The sequence below is a fragment of the Crotalus tigris genome, unplaced genomic scaffold, assembly GCF_016545835.1.
Source record: "Crotalus tigris isolate CLP2741 ecotype Arizona unplaced genomic scaffold, ASM1654583v1 scf7180000024371.1489680, whole genome shotgun sequence".
Classification (NCBI taxonomy): domain Eukaryota; kingdom Metazoa; phylum Chordata; class Lepidosauria; order Squamata; family Viperidae; genus Crotalus; species Crotalus tigris.
The window spans coordinates 426,245-443,716 of NW_024100541.1; the positions used below are offsets into that span (position 1 = coordinate 426,245).

Sequence of the window (17,472 nt, forward strand, 5' to 3'; positions counted from 1 at the left end):
GCAGGAATTCACTTAACAACTATGGCAAGAAATGTCGTAAAGTGGGGCAAGATTCACTTAACAACTGTCTCACTTCACAGCAGACATTTTGGGCTCAATTGTGGTCATAAGTCCAGGATTACCTGTATTTATTTTGCACTCTTCAATGAACGTGGCAATTCTTCCATGAATGCGATTCTCACATTTGAGATTCAGCAGAAAGTTATTCATTTCTGTATTTAATTTATATCCCGCCTCGGTTATTTTTTATAAACAACTCAAGGTAGTTGCTTCCTCCTCCTATTTTCCCCACCATATTAACCTGCGAGGTGAGTTGGGCTGAGAGAAAGGGACTATCCCAAAGTCACCCAGCTGGTTTTCATAGCTAAGGCAGGACTAGAACTCAACATCTGGTGTTTGGCCCAAAGTCACCTAGCTGGCTTTCAGGGTGGATTAGAACTCACAGTCTCCTGATTTCTATCCTGGTGCTTTAGCTGCTGGACCAAGGGTAGGCAACCTTGGCTCTTTTATGACTCGTGGACTTCAACTCCCAGAATTCCTGAGCCAGCATAGCTCACTTGGAAACCTCTCCCTTCCCCTCAGCATGGCTGGCTCAGGAATTCTGGGAGTTGAAGTCCACGGGTCATAAAAGTGCTAGACCAAACTGGCTCTCTGACAAGAAAGGTGGAGATAAGAGAATAACTGAATTGGAAGGGACCTTGAAGGTCTTCTAGTCCAGTCCAACCTTCTGCTCAAGTATATACCATTTCAGACAAATGGAAGAATCATCTCCACTATCTACTTAGGAGAAGTCAGAGCCCGTCATCCAGATGTTGGGGTGGATGTTGGATGATTTTTCCCTGTCTTTGGAAAGTGCCTGTGGATTAATTACTCATTTGATAAGGGAAGTCTCAGCTCGCTGTGTGGGAAGAGAGACACAGCTGGCTGGAGATTCTACACATCCCCTTTTGCAGAGGTGACTAGAAAATAACTGAGCTGCTAAAACTCCATCCTTTGGTGAACTCTTCCCTTGTTGGTCTTCTAAACAAAAAGCTCATAATTATGAAATTTCACCACATTTCCTAGATATTTACAGCTCCTTAAAGTGCAAGAGAGCTTGGGGGGGAGACTCAGCCACCATGTGGGTGAATCTATTTCTAGCCTCAGGCTGGCCAGGGAGCTAATTTTACCGGCTCTGCTCCACTTTGCTTGCCATTTATAACCCAAGAATGTCAAATGGCGTATTAAACAAGTGGCAAGCAAATGCCAGCAAAGGACTTAATCAGCGAAGCCCATTATTTGTGTTGGAGCAAAATTATTCCCACCAGGCATAAAAAGAAAGCACAACAGGCACCCCAAAATAACCTTCCTGCGACACGGAGGTGTTTCAGAAATAGAAACCGCACACGTTGTGTGTAGTGAAGGGAAAGACGGGGTTTTTTGTTTTTTCCTTTCCTGTATTCTGTGAAATTGCTCTGTACAGTAGCGTAGCAGCAGATTGGACTTTTACAAATCCTTAAAAAGCGTTTCATTCTGATTAGCTCATTCCCAGCCCATCCTGTGTCATTTTGTATTCCTTCCACCAAGGTCACTTACTCAGTTGCTGAGGCATGGCACAAAATGGAATGCTTTAAAAAGAATAGTAAAGCCTTGTTTTTGTTTTGTTTACTTATACTATTTATATAGGCATCCATCTCCCCATACTTTCGAGCAGGGGTGGGCAATCACGGGCAGAAATAACGAAACAATCATGCGTGCGAGGGCTAAAAGTGTTCTAATCATAGGACTACAGGGAGTCCTTGACTTAATACCACAACTGAGCTCAACATTTCTGTTGCCAAGTGAGGCATTTGTTAAGTAAGTTTGGGCCCATTTTACAACCTTTCTTGCCACAGTTGTTAAGTGAATCACCATGGTTGTTAAGTGAGCAACACAGTGGTTGGGTGAATCTGGCTTCCTCGTTTGCTTGTCAGAAGATCGCGAAAGGCAATCCCACGAGCCCAGGACACTGCAACCATCATGAGTACGTGCCAGTTGCCAAGCGTCTGAATTTTAATCACGTGACCATTGGGATGTTGCAATGGTCATAAGTGTGAAAAACGGTTATAAGTCGCTTCAATGCCATTGTAACAGTCAATAAACTGTTGTACATCGAGGAAACTAATCAGTGAACCGGCCTCAAAAGTTTGGGGGAGACAATCAGGGCTTCAATGCCTTACAAAAGGCTGATGGGATCAGATTACCTGGATCTCCTGGGGTGATGCTTTTCCTTAAGGCAGACAGGATGATAGAGAAGAAACCAGTTATAAGCTAGTGATCCAGAATACATTCCCACCCCCAATGATCTCTCTCTCTCTCTCTGAACTGGTATAGCTATTTCGAGTTCCTTTAACTCTCTTCAGCCAGACTTACTCTTCTGAGATTCGAACCTGGGCTTATCTGCATGTTAGGCAGTTGTTATAACCTCTAAGCCACAGGCTCTCTCCCACTCTGTTAGCTATCAGGAGAGAGACAGGGGGAGGAGATTTTTACCTTGAATGTACACCCTGTCAGCCCAAATATGGGAGAAAGAAATCTTCTTTCTTTTTCTTTTCTTTTGCCTGTATCAGCTCAATCTAGAGCCATCCACAAGCAGCAGTCGCCAACTGCGACATCATTTTACATTTTTAGGTTGCTAACAAAGAATAAAGAGAGAACTGGTATAGCTATTTCGAGTTCCTTTAACTCTCTTCAGCCAGACTTACTCTTCTGAGATTCGAACCTGGGCTATATAATATATATATATATATATATTTGTTTTCTGAGGTTTTCGCGGGTATTTATATGTAGGTCTTTGGTTGTTCGGGTTTTCTCCCGCGTAAAATTGGAAGTGTCTTGGCGACGTTTCGACGAAGTCCCATTCGTCATCTTCAGGCTGGTGTTTTCAGCTTCGTGCTGCTCAAAGCACGAAGCTGAAAACACCAGCCTGAAGATGACGAATGGGACTTCTTCGAAACGTCGCCAAGACACTTCCAATTTTACGCAGGAGAAAACCCGCCAAGACACTTCCAATTTTACGCAGGAGAAAACCCGAACAACCAAAGACCTATATATATATATATATATATATATATATATATATATATATATATATATATATATATATTCAAAATAAATAAATAAAAGTGAGAACTAGGGAATTCCAAACTGTATAAAAGTTTAATAAAACCGCCGAGCTTTCGTCGGCAACTGCCAACATCATCAGGGCTTAAAATGCTAGTTAGTTGTATGTAATGTTTTTCCCATCACCTCCAGCCAATGGCCAAAATGTTTGTTGGCTGAGGATGATGGGAGAGCAATCCAGTCCTGAAGAGAAGCAACCCCTTTTGCCTGCCCTGTCTCTTCCTCTTTCTTTGGTCTCTCTGCAAACTAGTGTAGAAGCCAGAATTTGCACACTTGAAGTAGGTTCTCCATCAGTGAGCTAATTCCTCCTAAGTGGATCCTACTTCAGTGATGAAGACTTTTGGGAACCCATGTCCATGACAGTAATTTATAGTCTTATGGTGGAGATTATAGCCAACCTGACCCAGAATCTCACCAAGAGGGAGATTCCGCCAAACTGAATTCTCGCTGATCTGTTAGGCAGCCCTTAACTGGAGCTAATTGCTGGATGGGGAATTCTGGGAGTTGAAGTTGTCAAGGTTGGAAATCCCTGTTCTAGAGCAGCAGGGCTTTTCAACCTTTTCACCCATTGTACCACTTTTAGGATATAGCAACATCCAAGTACCACCAGTCGCCTAGCAAGGTGTCAAAAACGTGATGACCAAAAAAAAAAAAAAGGAAAAAAGTGATAAAGTACAGGTAGTCCTCGACTTACAACAGTATGCTTAATGACTGTTCGAAGTTACAATGGCACTGAAAAAAGTGCCCCCCATGCCACAGCCGAGCAAGACACCTGCCTTCCCGCCCAGTGGTGCTCTTCCTTCTGTTCGAGGTTTTCATTGTTGTGAGCATTTCTGTTGAGGATTGGCGGCGGGGGTGGGGTGGGGTGTGTTTGGTTTTTATTCCCCCTGTCTGCTGGGTGGTTGCAGCAGGTTTTGGTCACTTCACATGACCCTGGGACACTGTAACCGTCATAAATATGAATCAGTTGCCAAGCATCTGAATGTAAATCACAAGACCCTGGAGATGCTGCAACATTCTAGCTGATCGGCGCTTCTTCTGGGCTCAGCAGAAGCACCAGGATCAGTGCTGAGCTCCAGCTGGAGCCTGTCACTGATCCTTGTGCTTCCACTGAGCCCTGACAGCCCCGAAGAAGCGCCGATCAGCTGGAAAACAGCACTGATCCTGGCGCTTCCGCTGAGCCCTGACAGCCTTGCAGCTCCAGCCATCTCTCGCTCAGGCTTGTGCAGTGCTGCCACTAGTTCAGCTCATTCCCCTCCCCCGCTACCACTTTTCTAGGATGATCGTGTACCACCTGCCAGGTGCCAATGTGCCACAGGTGGTACCCGTACCACTGGTTGAAAAGCCCTGCTCTAGAGGGCACCAAGTTATCTTAGCCACAACCTCCCCCTCCCCCATAATTAACAGACCTTACAGGACATTATCAAGGCACAATAAGGGGGGATATATAAGTAAATCTAAAAATAGGGGAGGGGTTGCAATTCTAGCCACTCAGGGCACTCCCCCTTCTTTGCTTGCTCTTCTTTCTGTTCACTGTAAATTTAGCTGTTGGTTACAGTATGATAGTCCAACATGACCTGATGTTCTGTTCCCCAAATTTAAATAAAAGTGTAACACTTTAGCTACCTTTTTGGCTGCCTAACGAAGAAAAAGTTAAAGCAGAAAAAGTGCGAAGTGTGAAGGGAACTTCAGATTGTATAAGGTGCAGCCCCCTGCCAGTTTGGCATTTGTGCCCAGTGCAAAGCACGTTTTGCCTTTGACAGTGGTAGAAATTGAGCGCTGATCAGAATGTACTGGCCTATTTTTGATTCACATTTGAGAGTGAACTTCACAGGAACCCTTTAATGATAAACGTTCCGTTGAATAACAGCCCAAACTGCATTCAACCCAGATCAAGCTATCTGTGCTCGAAGATTCCCTGATCACATCCTGGCAAGACCAAAAGACCATTATCACTGGAAACCAGAAGGCTGGTTTGTAAGATCCATCCCATCTCCTCATTTTCATTTCCATGTCCTTCACTCTCCCTTGGGCAGGGAGACAGAGAAAGGAAAAGGTGTTGCTTCCTTCAGTAGTAGTAAACAATACCCCAAACAAGCAACTACCAACTCAGACAAACAATCAAACAGTAAACAACAGCCTAATCAAGGAGCCACCCAAAAAACTCCCCCTAACCCTGACAGGGCAAGCCACTAGACTATGAACAAGAGCAAACACACACACACACTAGCACAACGGCCCCCCACCTTTTGGGCACCAGGGACCGTTTCTGTGGAGAGAGGTTTTTCCATGGAGAAGAGGGGGTGTGGTTTCATGTGTTACCTGCATCCCATGGATGGGGCTTTGCGCAGACCAGTTTCTGGCATGCCGTGGACCGGTGCTAGTCCATGGACCAGGAGTTGGGGACCCCTGCACTAGCACTCATGCTGTTACCTAGTTTGGTAATCAAACATCTGCAAGAAAGCAGCAAGCTTGGAGAACACCAAGGACCCCCACAATTCAACCCTGAGCTACAAATACTGTAGGATTTTCAGCCTGCTCCATGGGCAATCTTTTTTTTCCTCTCCAGGCCTCAATTCCCACTAGGTTAAAACAGATGTGGAATAATGTGCACCCATAAATTATTAGAAATTCTTGGACACCTGGCTCAGCAGTTAAAGATGCTGAGCTTATCAGCTAGAGAGCTGACAGTCCAGATTCAAGACACAAGCTCCACGCGACAGGGTGAGCACCCGTTCCTTGCTACAGCTCCTGCCCACCTAGAAGTTTGAAAGCAGGCAAATGCAAGTAGATAAATAGGTACCGCTTCGGTGAAAAGGTAAACAGCATTCTGTGCACCTTGGCGTATAGTCACACTCGCCACTTGACCATGGAAACTCTCTTTGGACAATGTTGGCTCCCTTGGCTACAAAACAGAGATGACCACCGCCTTCTAGAGTCGGACACAACTGGAGAGGTGAAACTTTTACTTTTTATCCAAAAAGATGAAACAAGATATTCCATCTTGTTGTTGTTAGTTGCGAAGTCATGTCCGACCCATCGCGACCCCATGGACAACGTTCCTCCAGGCCTTCCTCCATCTTCTGGACTCCATTGAAGCTCACGCCTACTGCTTCAATGACTCCATCCAGCCACCTCATTCTCTGTCGTCCCCTTCTTCTATTGCCTTCCATTTTTCCCAGCATTAGGCCCTTCTCCAGTGAGTCTTGCCTTCTCATTCGGTGGCCAAAGTACTTGAGTTTCAACTTCAGGATCTGGCCTTCTAAAGAGCAGTCGGGGTGGATCTCCTGTAGGACTGACCGGTTTGATCGCCTTGCAGTCCAGGGGACTCGCAGGGGTCTTCTCCAGCACGATAGTTCAAAGGCCTCAATTCTCAATTCCATCATGCCCATTCTTAAATGTGATCTATCCATCCTCAGTCTTGCAGGGTGTTGAAAGGAAATCTGATTTTGCCCTCTGCTGGCAGCCAAATCTGAGAGCTAGGACAGCCCCCAAGAAGGGGGGGGGGAAGAAAACACACATTTTCTTTGTTAATGGGAAATTGATGTCCTCTTTATGAATATTTTTAGGAAATGAGGACATTTGGAGCTTTTTCTTGGGCGCAGAGAGAGATGGTTTCCCCCAGCATGTTGTTATTATTATTTCAATCTCTCTCTCTTTTTTTTAATTAAGCCTACTTATTAGCTTTCTGGGATTCCCATTGTATGGTCCTTCTGTGCTGTGAACATCATAAATTAAGCTTGTCTGTCAGATACCGGCAGTAGCTCATTTTTGTGGCTTGGAAAGCTAATTGTTCCGTTTATTGTTTTTAACAGCACTAATCCAAACTTCATTTTCTCTTTAATTGTCAATTTAGGCAGGCTAGTTTGTTTTTAATATTAGACAGAGTGATGGAAACAGAAGTGCCTGGAAGATGTCAGCAATTACTCCGTGGCGTGAAAACATTGGAGTGGGGAATGCGTATGCTTTTCCAGATCAGAACTTGTTTTAAAGAAATAGGATCTTGGATTGATGTCACTGCGTTGCATATATTTCCTAGCGCAGTGATGGGGAACCTTTTAGAGACCGAGTGCCCAAACTGCAACCCAAAACCCACTTATTTATTGCTGGGTGCCAGGTGGGCGTGGCCCACTGGGTGGGCATGGCTGTGGTGGTCATGGCAGACTGGGTGGGTGTGGCTAAGGCAGGCATGGTCACCCCTATGTTGCTCGTGGGGAGGGACGCCTGTGAGGGCCAAGCAGGGTTGGAGGAGATCCAGGGGGTCTCTGGCAGGTGGAAGAGTGGGCAGGAGGCTCGTCCTGCAGGGTGAGGCAAGGCAGGGTGGGGGTGCCATTGTCGCAGGGCAAAGCGAGGCAGGGGCCGGGGCGGCTGCTGCCTGACACCATTGGCCCCCGCATGCAGTGGCCAGTGAGTGCATGGGGGCCGACAGTGTCTGTCAGCAGCCACAGCCTGCCAGCCCCCCAACTGGCGCACTCTGGGGCTCCACAGCCCACCGCCAGAAGTTCAGAGAAGCCGCCTCTGAGCTGGACGGCTGCCAATAGCTGAGGAAGCGATGCAGTGGGTCGTGCCCGGGAAAAGGAGAGCATGCGAGGCCAGGAGGGATGGGACGGGGGGGAGGGAAACCAGCTGTGCTGGGATGCATCCGGCCACGTGGGACCTCGGTGAGTTAGCGGGCAGCTGGTTGAAGAGGGACGGTTGCCATCTCCGGGGCATGGCGCGCATGCCCACAGAGAGGGCTCTGAATGCCACCTCTGGCATGCGTGCCATAGGTTCGCCACCACTGTCCTAGCGCATGAGATAGAAGGAACTTGGCCTCGAAAGTAGATTCTGAGATTCTAGCTTACAATGAATCAAATAATTCTGCTTGAGGCAAGACTGGATTTTTTGAATGGTGTTATCCCGGCAAAGATGTGCCTAACTGACTGGTACAGGTAGCCCTCGATTTACAACAGTTTATTTAGTGACCATTTGAAGTTACAACAGCACTGAAATAAGTGACCGTTTTTCAATCTTACGACCGTTGCAGCCTCCCCATAGTCACATGATCAAAATTTGGACGTTTGGCAACTGACTCATATTTATGACTGTTGCAAGCATCCTGGGATCATGGGATCCCCTTTTGTGACCTTCTGACAAGCCAAGTGTCAGCAGTGAAGCCAGATTCACTTAACAACCCTGTTACTAACTTAACAACTGCAGTGATTCACTTAACAACTGTGGCAAGAAAGGTCATAAAATGGGGCAAAATTCACAACCAATGTCTCACAGAAATGTTGGGCTCAGTTGCGGTTGTAAGTCGAGGTCTAGACCTATGACTAGAACATTTTTAGTTCCCGCACACATGATTCCGTTGTGTCTGCTCGTGATTGGGTTAGATCAGGGCTGACTCAGGAATTCTGGGAGTTGAAGTCCACGAGTCATAAAAGAACCAAGGTTGCCTACCCCTGGGTTAGACCAAGTTATGTTTGATAAGAAAATTTGCCACCCCCTTTGTTGGAAGTGAGAATTGGTGCGTTAGGAACCATGAAAACATAGATCAAATGACCTGGGGTGGAGATCTTACAGTAGGTGTGAATGGTAAAGCATGGGGAGAAAAAATAGGATCAAGATTGAATGGATGATGAGTGAAAGGGAATTGATTACAGATGTAAGTGGACGGTATGAAAGAAGTCCTATGAGATGGATTTAACTGTCTAGAGCACGGGTGTCAAACTCGCCGCATCACGTGACGTGTCGCTATGTAACGCAACTTTTTTCGCATTGCTGGAGCTGGGGTGGACGCAGCCTCCGCATGATGCAACCAGCCCGTGGGCCGGCAGTTTGACACCCCTGGTCTAGAGAGAATGGATGGGACATAAATTATGTCAAATATATGAAGGAAGTCAGATGGGAAGGGGAAATCCAAGCGGAATTGATAAAATCTTCACGGAGTCAAAAAGTTTATAAAATAAAAGACAATATGCTAGTTAGTCCTCGATTTACAATCCAATTGAGCCCGGAATTTTGGTTGTAAATCATATGTTGAGTCACCACCTGACTGGACTCTAATTTAACAAGTCACTTTTGTGTCCAACTTGTAAGCAAGTCGCCACAGTCATAAAGCAAATCACATAGTCGTTAAGCAAATCATGTAGTCATAAGTCTGAATCTAGCTTCTCCAAGGGGTGTATTTTGCCCGAAAAAAAGGCAAATAAAGTCACAACATGTGATTACGTGACTGTGAGACTCTGCAACCTGTCATAAATGCAAGCTGGTTGCCAAATACCCAAAAGAGGATCACATAACTATGAGGATGCTGTGACAGTTGTCAATGTGAGGTCCAGGGTGTAAGTTACTGTTTTCTGTGCTGTCATAACTCTGGTCGCTAAATAAATGGTTATAAGTCAAGGACTACCCGTATTCTGATTTTACCAAGACCAGGGATTGCAACAATGGCTTTTGTTTTCAGATTCAGACTTTGCTCTGGAGGCCATTTTTGTGAAATCAGAAGAAGTTGTTGGGCTGATGGCTCACAGTTCAGCACAGCACAATTCAGAAGTGAAGATGCTTCTTGGATGAGAAGCGAAACGTCTTCAGGAGAAAAAACACAGAAAGTCCAGTTGCCTTTTGAAAAAGCACCTCCCTCTAAAATATGGGCCCGGTGGCGATGGAGATATCCTGTGCCGATCCTCAAAGGGTTCTGGCCAACTCAGCGCCATTGGTGAGAAGCTAGAAAGTTGACAACTGTGTTGGCAGAATAGATGGCTATTCCTTGATGAACTATTACAAGCTGAATAAATAAAATACACCGTGAAGCTTAGTAGCCAGAGATGGGTGGGGAAGAGAGTGGGTGGTTTTGTTTTTAAATACTCCCATTGTCAGTCAGTTAACCTTTATGTTACCTAAATGAAAATTGCAGAAACCTGAAATTTTCGCTGACAGGTTGCCTAGAAACGGGCAGTTGGTTACTAGAAGGCAGTGGATCCTCTGCTACTGATAGCACTGTTAGAAATAGAATCGTTTAACAGTGTTCTGTCTAGTGCAATTATCAGTTTTGCACCTCCACGCAGCTTTCCATTGTAGCTCCACTGGCTGATTTCTCCTGTGAACAGTTCTCAAAGCAAAACCATGGGGTGGGCAAATGCTGACATGTCCTCTTAGATATCTTGGTTGATTTGTACATAACGGAAGAGAGTTGGATAACGGCGTTGGTCGAATCATAGCTAAAAATCAGATAGCGAATGACGAGGACCATGAAGTTGGGAAATAAGAAGGGAAGCTAATGTTAGATGGAGAACTCTACAATTAGCAAGAAATAGAAGGAGATCTGGAGAAGCTGAAGAGGGAAACTTCCCCCTCCATAAAGCCAGAAGCGAGCCAAGTGACTTTCTGTAAACATAACATTTATTTGGACATTCACCCTTTAAAATGAAATAAACTCGTAATTTGCTTGCATCTGGGAAACAGGCAGTGATGGGGAACCTTTTGAGCTCAGTGTATCCAAAATTCAGAAAACACCTAACTTGACATTTCTGGCATGTTATGCACACACTCTGGACAAAAGAGAAACAGTTCATAACAAGGAATAATAAATTAACTTATTTAATCTTTTTTAGTAAATAAATACATATTTGTAATTTTTTTTTTAAAATGCCTATCTGAAGCAACTCCAAGTTGCTCTTGCGTGGCCTTGTGACTGTCAGGCACAGAAAATCAGGAGCCAGGAGAGAATTCAAAAGCACTATGAGTTTATTTCATGCAATCTATCCACAAGAATTTGATCTATTAATGCTAGATAAGTCAATAGAATTCAGGGGGGGGGCTGGTCTGTTATGAGAGCATAGCAACTCCAACTGATGTCTAGTTTAATGAAGAGAAGGACGAGGGGGGACATGGTAGCAGTGTTCCAATATCTCAGGGGCTGCCACAAAGAAGAGGGAGTCAAGCTATTCTCCAAAGCCCCTGAAGGCAGGACAAGAAGCAATGGGTGGAAACTAATCAAGGAGAGAAGCAACCTAGAACTAAGGAGAAACTTCCTGACAGTTAGAACAATTAACCAGTGGAACAACCTGCCTCCAGAAGTGATGAATGTTCGAACACTGGAAGTTTTTAAGAAGAGACTGGACAGCCATTTGTCCAAAATGGTATAGGGTTTCCTGCCTGAGCAGGGGGTTGGACTAGATGACCTCCAAGGTCCCTTCCAACTTGATGATGATGATGATGATGATGATGCATTTGACACCTCCCTTCAGGCTCAGCTGGGTCCTCCCAACCTGGCAACTTTAAGGCTTGTGGACTTCAGCTCCCAGAATTCCCCAACCAACATGACTGGCTGGGGAATTTTGGGAGTTGAAATCCCCAGGTCTTAAAGTTGCCAGATTTGGAGACCTCTTTCCTATAGCAACCCTCCAAAAGGAGTGGGAAAGCGTGCCCCTTTCTTATACACTTTTGGGAGGCTCCAGGGGCCACGCTAGAGCAGCATGACTTCCAGAGGGTCTATAAACCTGACGTGTCAGTAAAAACAACAATTGGTGACGCCTGTGACACAAGCATCGTAGGTCTGCCATCACCGGGGCTACATGAACTATAGGCTAAGCGACATCCATGATGTGTTAGGAAGTGTGCAAATAAAAATCCACCCCACCCCTATTGTTAAGTACTTTCCACTGAGATGAGAAGGCACTATTGATTCCCTGTTGACCCAATTGTTCGTTTGAGGACACAGAATTATTTTCATTGGTGTCATATATGGGGGGGGGGGCATTCTTCTTCCTTCTGTGCTCCAGTTTTATCTTGATTCCTTATCCACATTCAGCTTCTAATAAAAAAAAGGGGGGGGTGTGTTTGTCTAATTGTCTAAATAAACCATAAGGAGAAAATGTTTTTAAGAAGAGGAAGATTCTGGCAAATGTTTTCACAATCTCTGTTCAACAGGTAATCCCAACCTCTGCTGCTATAGGTAGTCCTCGACTTAAACCATTCGTTTAGTGACTGTTCAAAGTTACAAGGGCACTGAAAAAAGTGACATGATAGTTTTTCAGACTTACAACCATTGCAGCATTTCCCATGGTCACATGATCAAAATTTGGCTGCTTCGGCTGCTATATTTATGACCGTTGCCGTGTCCCAGGGTCACATGATCCCCTTTTGTGACCTTCATTCCATGGGGAAGCCAGATTCACTTAACAACCTTGTTACTAACTTAACAATTGCAGCGATTCACAACAAGAAAGGTAAAATGGGGCAAAACTCCCTTAACTATCTCGCTTAGCAATGGGAATTTTGGCCTTCATTGTGGTCGTAAGTCGAGGACCCACCTGCATTGCTATGACAGTTGCTATCATAAGGTGCTTTCTGTTCTATTTTTGCACAGACCTTCCATAAAGTAAGAGTTCTGTTCTCTGGCCAAATGCCCCTGTCTGGAGGAAGGGCATAAAAAAAATGAAGAGGATGATGATGATCCTGATACCTCTTTTTTCAGTTACCATTTTGATTTGTTTTATTCTGCCCTCCCCAATATTCTCAAACAGCTCAAACTGCATTAATCATACCATTATTTCAGTAGGAAGAAATGGCGCAGAGCTGCCCTCAACTTCCACGCATTTAACTTCAATGCCCATTTTGACGGTTGTATCGTAGCTGTACAATTTATCATCATATTTTTCTTTCCTACCTGTCTAAACTGGGCATTTTCCGAAACCACTTTTGTGCCTATTTACTCCTTGGAAATCACTTTGTGGCCTGTTTTTAAAATGCACCTTTACAGAAGACTGCTAAAAATAATTCCCAGCTCCACCCTGCATATCTTAACCAGTTCAGGTTTTGACATTTTGCCTGAATTTATTTGCATGTCATTTGTAACATGTTTCTGCTTAATAGGTGGAATGTAAGAAAGCACAGCCTAAAGAAGTGATGTTTCCACCAGGGACACGAGGACGAGCTCGCGGATTACCATATACTATGGATGCTTTTATGCTTGGAATGGGAATGTTGGGTAAGTTTGCACGAGAACGGATAATTGACTCGAATTTCAGTGTTCTGCGATGCTTACAATAGCCCAGCAATTTAACTGTTCTAATATTTATAACTATTTTTACATTTCTATTTTTATATTATAAACCGCCTGGAATCGTTTCGGATAGTGAGATGGATGATGTATAAATTTAATAAATAAATAAAATTGGCAAGGTCCTATTTGGTGCTTCATCACGGGATTATCAAATTCCTAGGTTCAGAATTTACCTGACTTACACAGGCTGCCACACCCAATATCTGTGCCAGCTGTGGAATATCAGAATTTGCATTTAAATGGCTATTTCCAGGAGGTTTTCTCCCCACATTCATTAAAATAAATACATTTATGGTTAAAAATTCTCCTTTTCTCCCCCTCAGGGTAGGGAGGCCATAGATTCTTCAAGGTATCTTTGACAGTTTAGCGGAGATAATTAAAAATCTTTGTGGCTTTAAATGGCACAAAAGCTGGAAGAGGCCCGGGGAGCAGCTTAATAGCATGGGTTGTGGCAATAATTAGAAGTTCCAAGGAGAAAAGATGGTATTTGAGTCCAGGCTATTGTGTCCAGAAAAATACTAATTAAACAGGATAAATTGTATTTAATAGTGAAAATCTATTTGCGTGATAGATCATTCTCAGTTATAATTGGCTCTCATTTGCTTTTGCTTAGTTTCTCTGATGTTACCTAAGAATTGCTTGGGGTCTGTGTAACAACTATCTGTGCAACTATCTGTGTAACAACTATCTGTGGGTACCTGGGTAGGGGGACAGACAGGTAAATCAACGGAGAAGGATATCAAGAAGCTCTTTATACACTATTCATATTTTCCCCCTCCCCCAGTTCCCCAGAAATGATGTTTTACTTTCCCACCTAACCCCTCTTTACTTTGTATTAGCAAGTTCATACTCCAGTCCTTCTAATTCTTTGATCTACACTTAATGGAGGACCAGTAAAGAAGAATATTTGTAGCTCAGAATTGAAAGGAAGAGTCCTTGGTGCTCTCTGAGCTTGGTTGTTTTTTTGCAGACATTTCATTACCCAAATTAGATAACATCATCAGTGGACTAGTTTGGATAAGGAAACGCCTGCAGGAAAACAACCAAGCTTTGAGAGCGCCAAGGACCATTTATCTAATGCAGAAGTTTTAACCAACACAATGAGTCAGAATAACAGAGTTGGAAGGAACCTTAGAGGTCTTCTAGTCCAACCCCCTGCTCAAGCAGGAGACCCTATACCAGGTGTCAGCAACCTTAAACACTCAAAGAGCCACTTGGACCCGTTTCCCAGAGAAAAGAAAACACTGGGAGCCGCAAAATCTGGCAAGCTGACACACATTCTTATTGGGCTGGCTCTCTCCTGTCCTTGGTCTGCCAGTCCTCTTCCCCCACTCAGTGTGTGTGTGTGTGAGAGAGAGAGAAAGAGAGAGAGAGAGGGGGGGGGGAGAGAGAGAGATATCAATTAGCCAAAAGAGAGAGCTTCTGCTTTCTGCTGCTTCCTGCGGAGACACAACAAAAGCAGGAGCCCTGCCCAATAAGCTTGTCAGCTTGTGGGACAACAGCGTGAGGCCACTCTTTTTTACACAGAGAGAGAGAGAGAGAGAGAGAAGCGCAAGTGCCTCTCTCTCTCTCTCTCCCTCTCTGGGAGGGAGCCGCAGGAGAAGGCTCAAAGAGCCACATGCAGCTCCAGAGCCGCAAGTTGCTGACCTGTGCCCTGTACCATTCCAGACAAATGGCTGTCCAATCTCTTCTTGAAAACCTCCAGCAGTGGAGCACCCATAACTTCTGGAGGCAAGTAGTTCCACTGGCTAATTGTTCTCCTTAGTAATAGGTTGGATCTCTCCTTGATTAGTTTCCATCCATTGCTTCTTGTCCTACCTTCAGATGCAGTCGAGGGGCTCCTCTTTAAGTGTCTCTCTTTCGGTCACCCATCTGTCTCCAAGTGTACACATGCCTTTCCTCCAGGTGAGTTCTGACATGTGTATTGTAGGCTTAGAGCAGGAAAATCATCCACCAAGAAACATTTCCATTGAACTGATGAGGTTCTCTACTGTTCTTATTGGCAGAAAAATTGAAAATTGCTTTGACAGTCAGGACTCACCCTTTATAATTGGAAAAGTTTGACCCTGAGATATGCTTAAGATAACTCTTGCCCTACATGAGACGCTAAATTGGAGTATGGAAACTGCAGACTGAAGCCACCTTTGGCTGAATGGAATTGTGGGTTTTGGCAAGTCTCCTTCGATCACACGGGTGCCTGTTAATGCACGTAGGGTGCACAGCTTCATTAAGAGATCCAAATTGGTTTTGTTGCACTAGTTTTTGCAGGGTGACTCCTAATGTGAACTTATTAATTTTAAATCAGCCTGATTTGCTCTGAATGAGTGATTGATTCATGATGAAGGCCAGATGCTTAATTATCTGCTCCAGCTCTTTCCTGGACCCGTAGGAGCTCCTAGCATTATTGTGGTGGCCTCATGAAGCAGCCAAGTTGCAGGCCGCAGAGAAACTCTGAGCATGCCAGGTCCTTCGTCCCCAAGTGTCCCTATTGCTTCTCCCAAGTCAGCTTCAAGGTCGATGGCTGTCAGCAGATTCTTAGGAGTGCAATCAAAATCTTCCTTTGCTAACCTGTCAACTGCACAGTGGTGAAATTCAACGCATGAACAGAAGGGTGTAATTAACTCATCAAGCAAAATTAGCATAGGGAGGCCACGACGTGGCTTGAGAGCCAGGATCTTAAAGACCTTTAGTCATGTGATTCCATTCCATGGGCTTTGAGCATGGAACGAAGGAGGAAACCAAAATAGACTCGCCAATCATCATTTTGAGATACTGGGCAGAGGGGAAATAAGAAAGGCTTTCTGGTTTCAGTTGGTCAGTGAGGATTCCTGAAACTTAACTGACCTGGAAGGTAGAATTTTTTTCCCAAGATTTTTTTTCCCAAGAAAAATACACCCAATGACCTCTAAGCAGTTTCCTTTATTGTTCCTCATCCACAGGCTGAAATCTTGCCAAACAAAAGCAACGACTTGCGTCATTAAGGATTTACTCTGAGAACTTCTAAGGAGGTGCTATCCTGACCCTTTCCCTCCCAACCAAACTACAGGTAGTCCTCGACTTACGACAGTTCAAAGTTACAATGGCACCGAAAAAAGTGACTTATCACCGTTTTTCACACTTTCAACCACTGCAGGGTCCCTGTGATCACGTGTTCAAAAATCAGACGCTTGGCAACTGGCTTGCATTTATGACGGTTGCAGTGTCCCCCAGTTCATGTGATCTCCTTTGGCGACCCTTCTGACATGCAAAGTCAATGGGGAAGCCAGGTTCACCTAACAACCACGTCACTAACTTAAAACATCTTAACCATGGTGGCGAGAGAGGTGGTAAAATGGGACAAAACACATTTGGCAAATATCTCGCTTAGCGACAGGAATTTGGGCTCAGTTGCGGTCATACGTCAAGCACTACCTGTATCTGAACTTCGCTGTCTCTTGGTTCTTTGGCATGCAGCTGATCCCTCCTGGGAATCCAGACTACGTTGCACCACGATCTCAGTGAAATTTCCATTACAATTTTCCAGGAGATCCTCCAGCAGTGAAGGGCCTGTAATGCAAAAACTAGTGTGTTCTTTTAGTCTTCGTTCTTTTAGAGCAGGGTTGTCAAACTCAATTTCATTGAGGACAGCATCAGCATTGCGGTTGGCATGGTCCATTTCTTCATTCCTCACAAAGGGTGACACTTCCCCAGCATGCACCCAGGGGGCAGAGGCCAGTCTGCCAATGTGGCAGAGGCCGGTCTCTTGCTGTTTCCAGACAGCCTTGTGGAGCTAAGACTGAATGTGTTTCAGTATAGATGGCCACCACAAAATTGTACATTGGCTCCCGGCTGGCCTGGGCTATTCCCTCACTGTTTCCGGGATGGCTTCGCGGGCCACATGAAACCACTTTGCGGGCCGCATCCGGGCCCCGGGCCTTGTGTTTGACATGTCTGTTTTAGAGGATGCCCAAAGAAAACCTGTAGGGTATGACTTAAGTAATGGGTCCCTTTTTCATTTTCAAGCGGTACTTCATATTTTAAACCTTCTGTAATCCATCTCCTGTAGTGCCATCTTCTTCTCTCCTCTCCCGTCCTCTTCTTCCCCTTTCCTTCCATTCCCTCTTTTTCTTCCCTTCTCTTCTTCCATTTCACTTCCCTTCCCCTTTCCTCCCCTCCCCACCACTTCTTCCACTTTCCTTCTCTTTCCTTCTTCTACTTTCCTCCCCTCCCCTCTCTGTCCCTCCCCTTCTTCCACTTTCCCTTCCCTTCTTCCACTTCCCCCCCTCCCGTTCTTTCCTTCCCTT

General features: G+C 44.9%; 1 protein-coding gene across 21 annotated transcripts in view; it reads left to right on the top strand.

The window, feature by feature from the left end:
- MSI2 (musashi RNA binding protein 2) overlaps positions 1-17,472 on the top strand; it is a 453,994-nt gene that overhangs the window by 344,343 nt on the left and 92,179 nt on the right. For all 21 annotated transcript variants that reach the window (XM_039328150.1, XM_039328151.1, XM_039328157.1 and 18 more), the window contains exon 5: positions 13,000-13,114. In XM_039328150.1, the coding sequence (XP_039184084.1) occupies positions 13,000-13,114 (115 nt within the window). The remainder of the gene's footprint in view (positions 1-12,999; positions 13,115-17,472) is intronic.